This window comes from Xenopus laevis, chromosome 1L (assembly GCF_017654675.1).
Source record: "Xenopus laevis strain J_2021 chromosome 1L, Xenopus_laevis_v10.1, whole genome shotgun sequence".
Lineage (NCBI taxonomy): Eukaryota > Metazoa > Chordata > Amphibia > Anura > Pipidae > Xenopus > Xenopus laevis.
In genome coordinates, this window is record NC_054371.1 from 147,910,038 (window position 1) to 147,920,755 (window position 10,718).

The window sequence follows — 10,718 nt, forward strand, 5'->3', positions numbered from 1 at the left end:
ACAAGCACCTCTGTTTGTGGCGTTAGTGCAGAAAGGGCTTCCTTCTATTCACCCTGCTATACAAATATTCTTTGTGCAAATTGTGCTGAATAGATATACCATCTGCAACATGATGTTCTTGCAGGTCGTTAGAGGTTCTCCCAATCCTCTACATATGCCGCTCCTGTATTTTTCTTGGCCTGCCAGACCTGGGTTTTACAGCAACTGTGCCTGTTGCCTTCCATTTCCTAATTACACTCCTTACAGTTGAAACTGACAGTTTAAACCTCGGAGATAGCTTTTTATTTAATTTTTTAAGCCTTTCCCTAAACCATGATACTGAACAATCTGTTTTCAGATATTTTGAGTTGCTTTGAGGATCCCATGCTGTCACTCTTAAGTGGAAACAGAAGCACAGCTTACAATTGGCCACCTTAAATAGCTTTTCTCATGATTGGACACACCTGCATATGTAGTTCAAGGCTTAAGCAGCTAATACAACCAATCTGGGGTTGCCAGTAATCTGTATTGAGCAGTTACATGCATTCAAATTAGCAATATTACAAAGGTACCCACATTTTGCACAGCCAGTCTTTCACATTTCATTTTATACAACTGAATACAGCTTCACTAAAAATGTTTGATCAGAAAACAGCCCAGCCCAGATGTTTCTATGAAATGAAAGACATACCACTGTTATCTTTTTTGTTGAAAGTGGAGTAAATTATTATTCAGGCTTAAAGGGGTTCCCAAACTTTTTTCATATGACTGTAAATGGGTAGGATGAAGCTGTAAGATATGAGAATAGCAAGAACGAAACGGGAAACATTTTAAAAAGCGTTTTGCTGCAACAACCGAAAATAAGTGAAAAGTAGAAGAGAAATATAAAATAGAAATTTATTAGCAAATCCTGTCCAGAGATTGTGATTAGTGATGGGTGAATCTGACCTCTTTTACCTCACCGAAAAGCATTGGTCTATGGGCAATAATTTTTTTTTCACCCATTGAAGTCTTTGGGCGTCACTTTTCAAAACTTGGCAACAAATTTAATTTGCTCAGTACTATATGAATTTATTGCTTAAAATTTTGTTATGAAACCCAGGCCCAAATTTGTGGGAACACTACAAAGGCCAAGTGTGGCAAAGCTGCATTAGCTTTTTAGTTCATACTGGCACACTGAGGATTGGGTATGTGGGAGAGTTATTTAAATATTGGGTGCCCAAATTTGCAGTGCTGGAAAGAGCTAATAAGATACTGGTGAACTGTGGCAAGCTTTGTTTAAACTCTTTAATTATAATGACTTATGGTAATTACTGTATGTACCACCATATTTGAATAATTTAACTGGTATGTTTCTGTTTTTCAGACGTGCTAATGTAAGGCTAACGGTTGAATCACGCTCTTCATCAAACCCAGTACATAAAAAGGTAAGTTTTTAATCTCTTTCTTGCCTGTTAAGTTTCTGTTGATGTGTGAATAGTAACTTGGTTGCGATATTTGGCTTTTTTTGTGTGCATGCAGTACAGGTATTTGATCCGTTATCCGGAACCCTGATATCCAAAAAAACTCCTAATTATGGAAAGACCGTCTCCCATAGACTCTATTTTATCCAAATAATCCAATTTTAAAATATGTTCTCTGTAATAATAAAACTACCTTGTACTTGATCCCAAATAAGATGTAACAAATCCGTATTTGATGCAAACCCAACCTATTGGGTTTATTTAATGTTTACATGATTATGTATGTAGTAGACTTAATGTCTGAAGATTTAAATATCAGAAAGATCCGTTATCTAGAAAACCCCACGTCTCGTGCATTCTGCATAACATATTTAATATTGCATCCTCTTTTAAAGGAGAAGGAAAGGCTAAAATGAAGTAAGATTTATCAGAAAGGTTTATATAAATACACCTGTAAACCCTCAAAGTAATGCTGCTCTGAGCCCTCTGTCAAAAGAAACACTGTATTTCTTTCCTTCTGTTGTGAACACATGGGCTTCTGTATCAGACTTTGTTTTCTGCATAAACCTCCAGGGCAGGGCTTGAGCATGTTCAGTTTGCTCCTCTCCCCTAAACAAACAGAGTATCTAGAGCCGTTTACTCAGGTATGGTAAAGCATTTCGCAGAATAACTAGTGTTATAGCTTGCACTATTGTGGCTAATCTATTAACAATGAACTGCTTCGGTACCTTTCCTTCTCCTTTAGAGAGAGAGAGGAGGTAGATAGAGATATATACAGTATATATTCAAATACAGTGTTGATTGTTTTAAAATCATTTGGGTCTTTTAGTGCAACTTTAGTTATTTCACGGTAGCAAAGACTAATTTAATGTCTTAACTGGAAACTGAAATGAGCTTTCCTGTTTTAGACATTGATTTATGTTGCTTGTTCGTTAGTGTAAATTACATAATGGCAGCTAGGATGTGTACATTCTCTGTTTATCTAAGCAAATATTTTTGCAGAGTCCTTGGGAAAAAAAAGTAGTTGGCAAAATTAGCGTTGGTGAATTTGTCACTTTTTTTTTTTTTTTTGTTAAATTCTCTCCTTTTAGTGCTAAACCCATTGTTGCATCTTTAGAAAAGGTGTTACAGGGATTTGCTGAATAACTGATAGTTGTATTTTATATGTGACCTTTCTTTAGACTTACTTGTAGCTGGCAAATACAGATTTCATAATTATCTATAGTGTAAGATGCCACAAATTTTATAAGACCAAACTTTTTTTTTTTTTGTTAATGCAATTTGAAGGCGCATATGCAAATTTGATTTACTTTTCCTTCAATGTAGTGTTATTTGTACATATTACTCCTGTAAGTACTCTGCAATAAAAGGGTGCTAAAACTGTCAAATTCTCTAATGCAGTTTACCCTAGATCAACATTCTGCAGGAGCATAGAGAGCCACGGAACCTTATAAAATTTTGACCCTGACCCTCCCATATTATCCCTATAATGCATTATTTCATTGAAAGGCTTCAGTCCCCTTAGTTCATTGTGATAAAACCTATTGTACCAACAATACTAGTGTGGAGTTTGAGGTGTAATGGGACTGCGAATCTTGTCAGCCAAATTCACAATACCTGTACATGATATTCTAGCAGCATTTTTCTTGTCACTCCATACTTACAATCATTCTTTACCTCTTACCCCATCTATTAGTTCACTTATTTTACTTGTGATACTGTTTCTCGTGCTACCTTGTATTTGTGATTCCCCCAGCATGTGTTTCCTCCCTCACCCTCCTGTATTTTTATGGTGTCCATCTTTTCTCTTTTTTTTTTCCCTCCCTCTTTCTTCCACTTTTCCACTAGTATGATCTCTATATTCTTGCTCTACTATTAAACTGCTTTAGCTTTCACCCCCCTGGGATTTCTTCACACTAATGATCCCACTTGACACTCATTATAACCTTTGCATTGCACACAGTACCTACCACTTTCCCAGAGGAATACCAGAGGCTGAAGGAAATTACTTGTTCATGAACAATACTGGGGACACGCATCTGTCTGTCCTACAGACTGCCCCCCCCCCCCCAAGAAATGGAATTACTAATTTAGTATGCTCCAAGCTCCTTTTTTGAAATGGCTTTATCTTGTCACTTTTCCATAAAATTAACATACTGGTCAGGACTCATTCTCATGCAGCTTAACTATTTTATAGGTGTAATTCAACACTTTCTTGATACTTGTACAACGTTTTTCTGCTCTTAGGTATGTAGTTATGCCAGATGCTCATTGCACAGCCTCATAGAAAATAGTGTGTTTTTCAGTGGATTACTATTCATGGTATTTTAATATAAAGCTGGATGCATACACTTTTCAGTGGCTTATCTCCATTTAATTAAAGGCTTCACTGTGTATCTCCAGTAAGTTGCACTCCACGTACGTTTGTACTTACTGAACCTCATGGAACCACCAAACAAATAGCAAAGCTGGGCTAAATTAACACATGCATTCCCTTGCAGTGGAACAATACATGAAAGAGCCACTGCAGAGGAATGTATGAACAAACACTTGTGTGCAAGAGCCTTGTGAGGGTAATTGGGTATACAAGTAACATGAACTGAAAAAAAGAAAAAAAAAACCTGTCTTATTCTCTCACAGTTCATCTATGGCAGCATCGTAATAAAAAAGAAAATCACGTGTTTACATAACTTCCATTGGATTAAAAACACTGTTACTTATATAAACACAAAGGGGCAGATTTATCAAGGGTCGAATTTGAAAAACTTCGAATTTCGAAGACCAACCAGAATTAAATCAGTTTTTTTCTTGGCCGAATAGGTCCGTTTTCTAAATCGAATCGTATGAATTGAAGCAATAGCACATTCGATCAAAGTCGATTCAAAGTTTTTCCTGAAAAAAAAAAGTCAACCAATTGACTACAAATAGGTTCTAGGAGGTCCCCCATAGGCTAAAACAGCAATTTGGCAGGTTTTAGATGGCTAATGATCGAAGTCGAACTTTTAAAGAGACGGTACATGATAAATTTCAAATTTTCAATTTTTTTTCAAATCAAATTTGGACTATTCCTAGTCGAAGTACACAAAAATTAGCTTGAAAGTTGAATTTTTTTTAAATACAAATTTTCACTTCGACCTTGGATAAATCTGCCCCATAATCACAAAGAACTTAAAACACACACCATCAAACAGGTGGGAGCAGTGATTGACAATTTATTTTAACAGCTCAAGTAACTTCTCCATCACTATGGGTATGCTTGCCACACAATCAAAATAGCATCATAAATATTAGTATTTACATAAGTGCCTTCTTTCTATTGCCCACCAGGAGCTGACAACAGCCATGTAAATAATTAGCTTGTGCTACTACTACATAACCGTGAACAATTCTGCCCAAATATTCATATACTTTGTTCTGTCTTCAGTTACATTTAATATTTTAACACCCCTCATTTCAAAATTATTTGTCATTTGAATTGACTTACATTTTGCTTATTTTCTTTTCTCATGATCTGGGACTTGTTCTTTCTTGCACTAATCATTGCATAAACTGAAAGTACAAGTCTTTTCAGCACACTGGTCCCACTGTATTTTAAAGGGGACCAGCTTCGTTAAAAATTAATATTTGCGCCTGTCTCGCATAGATGTGTATATCGTTCGTTTATAAATCAGCAATAGGCTTAAATTTTATCATTTATTTACTGTAGCAGAGCTCCTCTCTTCATCTGCTGCCAGCTGGCATGTACCTTTGTGAATGAAGATCACCTACTTCTGCCCTGGCTGACAGCTCTGTCTTACTGACGTGATCTATGACGCATAGTTAGTAACAGTCGCGTCTTGAACTGAAACAGATCGCGGAGCTGGTACCAGACCTAGCGAAGGTATTGATTTGCAAACAGGAATACTGCTCTCATATGAAAATTGGCTGATTGCGCTTTTTTCAATTAAAACACGATCGGTATTCACATCTATATGAGGCAGGCGTTTTAATAAATGTGCATACAAAAGCGGTTCTTTCCCTTGGGCTCGCTATGTGTGACCAAAAATATTTATATTAAAATGTGCATACCAAAGGGCTTTTTTCCCCTAGCGCTCGCTCAGCTCTTAATTCACTACCACCTTTTGGTTGAAAGTAGGGATGCACCGAATCCAGGATTCGGTTCGGCCCGGCCAAATCCGAATTCTAATTTGTATATCCAAATTAGGGACGGGAAGGGAAATTGCATGACTTTTTGTCGCAAAACAAGTAAAAACATGCATATGCAAATTAGGATTCGGTTTGGTATTCGGCCGAAGGATTCGAAGGTTCGGCTGAATCCAAAACATAGGATTCGGGGCATCCCTAGTTGAAAGTGAGGCGCACGCACTAACTACAGGCGTCTGTAAACAAGACTGCCTACTAGATTTTGATTGATTGATTGTCTGGCGGGACTTGCAGGAGAGGCATGCGGCCAAGCAGAGGAGATGGCCACGGGCCATGTAAGTTTGGAGAACTGATGAAGTGAGTGGATATGTGGGGTAACTGAATGTGCTGCCAGTTAACTGAATGACCACTCAATACAGGCTCATTTAAAAAAAAATGCATTCCTATTTGAAATATGCTTATACAGGTATGGGACCTGTTATCCAGAATGCTCAGGACCTGGGGTTAACGGGAAACATATCTTTCCGTAATTTGGGTCTTCATGCCATAAGTCTACTAGAAATTCATTTAAAAATTAAATAAACCCAATAGCCTGGTTTTGCTTCCAATAAGGATAAATTATATCTTAGTTGGGATCAAGTACAAGCTACCGTTTTATTATTACAGAGAAAAAGGAAATCATTTTGAAAAATTTGGATTATTTGGATTAAATGGAGTCTATGGAAGACAGCCATTCCGTAATTCGGAGCTTTCTGGATATCTCGTTTCCGGATAAGCGATCCTATACCTGTATTCGTTCAAAAAAAGCTAAGGGGGATTAATATTTTTGACCATATATCCCCTTTAAAACAAACTAAAAGTTCACTGAGAAGGATGGGTGGTGGAGTTGTTTACATAGCTGACTACTTTATTTTTACCAGTTTGTGAAAGGATTTTGAAAGGAATTTTTAATTTTGTCCATATAACCATTGATCTTTTTCATTACAACTGGCAAAAAGTATGTTTAGTACAAAAACACATGCAATGTTGGAGAAAGGAGTGTGAGAATATTTGCAGAATTGTAACTTGCTTTCTTGAAAAACATGTTTGTTTGTTTTTTAATAGGAGTTAGTTGTTCGCCTTTCTGATGATACAGATCCATTTTTCTTATATAATCTTACACTAGGGGAAGAAGACTTTCAAAGGTAATTTCCAGTTAATGAATCCATAGGATTGTCATGATTTTGAGACATGAAAAACTGGTTTTATACGTGCAATACTGAATGTTGTTCAGGCTTTGTATCTTATTTGCAATAATTTAAGCTTAAATTGTATCACTTTGGACCACAAGAAAAAGAATTGATGTACATTCACTTAACCCATTATTTACTAGTAATTCACAAAATTCAACTTTATGTTCATAGCATATAAAGGTAAACCCTTATAGTGGTTATAATTATGGTCAAATTTTTATTAGCTTGACCTCTCCTTGGCCACTGATTTATTATAGTCTCTTAACCAAAATATGTGTCTTACAGTCTAATACTTCCTCGCTGAAAAAAAAAAAAATTACACTATACCTGAAGAATTCACAGTAGCTGTACTTTTTTAACTGTTACACATCTAGTGGATTTTCCCATGACCACATTGCTAACTGCCCACCAAATTTTAAACATTGGGGCAGGGGCAGTTAAGCAAACAAATGTAATTTCCTTTTTCTCTTTAATAATAAAACAGTACTTTGTACCCTAACTAACCTGCATGAATCCATATTGGTGGCAAAGCTATCCTATTATTTAATTTTTAATCATTAATGTTTAAATGGTTTTTGCAGACTTAAAGGAGAATTCAACCCTAAAGTTAAAAAAAACTCTTACCCTCCCTACTCTACATAGACCCCCTCCCTCCTCCTTCCAGCCTAAGTGTTACCCCAGGCAAATGCCCCTAATGGTTTACTTACCCCTCCATGCAGATTCAGACATGGGAGTTCAAGGGCGCCATCTTCAGCCGCTTCAGTAATTCTTCAGCCGCTTCAGTAATCTTCGGTATGAGACATGCCCTTTGGCAATTTTCGTGAGTTTTGGTGCATGCGCAGTTGTCGCAGAACAGAAAATTGCGCAGACACGCCGGTCTCCTTCCGAAGATTTCCGAACAGAAGAAGATGGCGCCCGTGAACTCCGATGCCTGAATATGCACAGAGGGGTAAGTTAAATGTTAGGGGCATTTGCCTGGGGTAACACTTAGGCTGGGAGGGAGGGGGGTCTATGGAGGGTAGGGTTTTTTTTAACTTTAGGGTTGGGTTCTCCAATTTGGTGCTCCAATTACAGTAAGATCCTTTATCCCGAAAACCCCAGGTCCCAAGCAGTTCACATATATTTTATGCATATTCTCCATTTATTAACAAATCTTACAGGTGTTCTGTAGTTCCGTTTTATGTTTGTCTGCTGTGTTATGATTTTTTTTTTGCATTAATTTTTTGTTTCTTGTTGGACTTTTAGTTTAAAAAATCAGCAAGGGTTGCTGGTGGAGTTTTCTGCATTTCCACAGAGATTTATTGACCTCTTAGAACAATGTATTTTGGAGCAAGAAAAGCCAGTGCCAAGGTATGTAAACTCCTAATTGTGTGATGATTTGGTAGAAGAATTAAAAGTAACCTGTATTGTATAGCTATGTTGATACTGCTTGAACAGCTAGTTCTTTCAATGTAAGACACCCACCTGCTTGAATACTTAGCTAAAGTACTTTATACTGTGCATTTTGTATTGTGTATTTTTGTTTTGCATTATTTCCTACTCCATCAATCAAATAATACTTGATGACCAGGAGACCAGCTTTGATGCCATACACTCTGTGATTATAATGTTAAAGGAGTACTGTCGTGAAAATGTAATATAAGCTTCTCATGCAAATAATACACTTTCCAAGTATAATTAACAATTATGTACAATCTTTTTACATGCAGCTTTGAATTAGTCCATGGTTTTGACAGCACTAATACATTGATTAGGCAAATTAAGCACACACCAATCTATTTGACCTAACTGTCAACTGTATGACGAAAGACAATTTGCTGACAGTGGGTTACTTAAGCGAACCTTGAGTGTTTTAACATTTCTAATTAATTATATTTAGAAAGTTTTCTTATTGCCATTTTTAAAAATGGCCATAAGAATTATTCTCTTTACTTTTATTTTTTTCTTTCTGTTTGGGCGTAGCAATGTTGCCCATCTTAAATTACAGTTGTCTCAATAGCTCCCTCATATTTTAACAGTTGTGACACAGGTGACAAACCTTTCACTTTTTTTTTTTTAACAAGGAAGTTGCTGCAAACTTTCAGCAAAGGTACATGAAATTTGCAATATGAGTTTTTGCATTGGATGATAGTATTTGATTGCATTAATTAACTAAATCTATGTTTGAAAGCCTGCATATGTATTCAATTTTGCCAAGATCAAGCCCTCTCAACATGTGATGTTGGACTGGAGGCAAGCAATGACACTGGCACATATAATTCTTCCATAGATTTTCACATCCTATTTAAAAATATTCTGTTTTTAGCAATACAGTGAATACACAAGCAGAGTTGCCTAATATGAAAATATACATGATTATATACAGAAATATTCAGAAATGATCTCTTGACTTTGGACTTTCAAGCTGTGTTTACAAAGCACTAAAACTTGCCTTTTTTATTTACAAAGACAGTCCTGAGGGGTTTAGAGTAAATCTGCATTTAAATCAAATAACTTTGTACATCTGGCCAATAATAATTTTTATATTTTCTTTGCAGATTTTTACTTCAACTAGCAATGTCTTCAAATGCTCTGGACTGTATGCCTGCAAGCTTAAATATAATTGAAACAAATCCATTCAAGCATCTCATTCACCTTTCTTTGAAACTTCTGGCAGGAAGTGACAGTGATGTGAAAAAATATCTTGCCACTTGCATAAAAAATTTAAAGGTCAGCACTATTTGATTTTAGGCTTTTTTTTTCAATTCTCTATAAAAAAAAATGCTTGATAAACTAAATTTCGATTTACATAGGTGTAGTAATATAAGTATATCTGCACATGCTGAATCTGTTTGTTACATTTATACTGTTATTGATGCAACACACTTTAAATGTTGTAAAAATGTTGTCTTTGCATTCATTTAAATAAGCTTTGCCGTTCACTTTTGTGTAAAAAAAAAAACCAAACAGAAATATATAATTTCTCAAAGTGATCATTTTATTCATGCCCCTTCCGCCTTAAGCATTTCATAGCTAAAATAAGTTTAAGAATGGGAAGCAACACAATTTCTCCTTTTGATGAATTGTAGCTATTGTATCTATGAATGACTGCCATACAAGCAGCTGCTGTGGTCAATAACTTAAATAATAATTTATGTAAACTGCACTTTGAAGGAGAAATTGAAAAAAAAAAAATTAATCATTTGTAAAATGTCTCAGACTTAAGGTTAAAGTAATACTGACACGTTCCTATAAAAATAGAAATGTATCGGTGAAAAGAAGCTGCATACGAAATATAAGCAGCTAAAAGCTGCCCAAAGCCTCCCCAGCCGGCAAACCTTAGTAACGGCGACCCCCTGACACCATTAAATCATCTTCCTGAGTTGTTTCAGTCACGCTGGGCTGGGGGCGGCGCGATCCCTCCATAGGCCAATTACAAGTTAAAACAGGATCATTCAGGATCATGTGACTTGTGCCTGCACTTTAGGAGAAAAGTGCTTTCTGGCAGGCTGCTGTTTTTCCTTCTCAATGTAACTGAATGTGTCTCAGTGGGACATGGGTTTTTACTATTGAGTGTTGTTCTTTGATCTACCAGGCAGCTGTTATCTTGTGTTATGGAGCTGCTATCTGGTTACCTTCCCATTGTTCTTTTGTTTGGCTGCTGGGGGGGGGAAGGGAGGGGGGTGATATCACTCTAACTTGCAGTAAAGAGTGATTGAAGTTTATCAGAGCACAAGTCACATGACTTGGGGCAGCTGGGAAATTGACAATATGTCTAGCCCCATGTCAGATTTCAAAATTGAATATAAAAAAATCTGTTTGCTCTTTTGATAAATGGATTTCAGTGCAGAATTCTGCTGGAGCAGCACTATTAACTCATTCATTTTGAAAAAAAGTTTTTTCCCCATGACAATATCCCTTT

At 36.4% G+C, this 10,718-nt stretch overlaps 1 protein-coding gene across 4 annotated transcripts in view; it reads left to right on the forward strand.

The window, feature by feature from the left end:
- sass6.L (spindle assembly 6 homolog L homeolog) overlaps window positions 1-10,718 on the forward strand; it is a 41,847-nt gene that overhangs the window by 7,464 nt on the left and 23,665 nt on the right. For 3 of the 4 annotated variants that reach the window (XM_018244090.2, XM_018244098.2, NM_001091349.1), the window contains 4 exon segments: window positions 1,346-1,406; window positions 6,690-6,769; window positions 8,063-8,167; window positions 9,355-9,526. In XM_018244090.2, coding sequence (XP_018099579.1) covers window positions 1,346-1,406; window positions 6,690-6,769; window positions 8,063-8,167; window positions 9,355-9,526 — 418 coding nt within the window. 4 annotated transcript variants of the gene reach the window in all.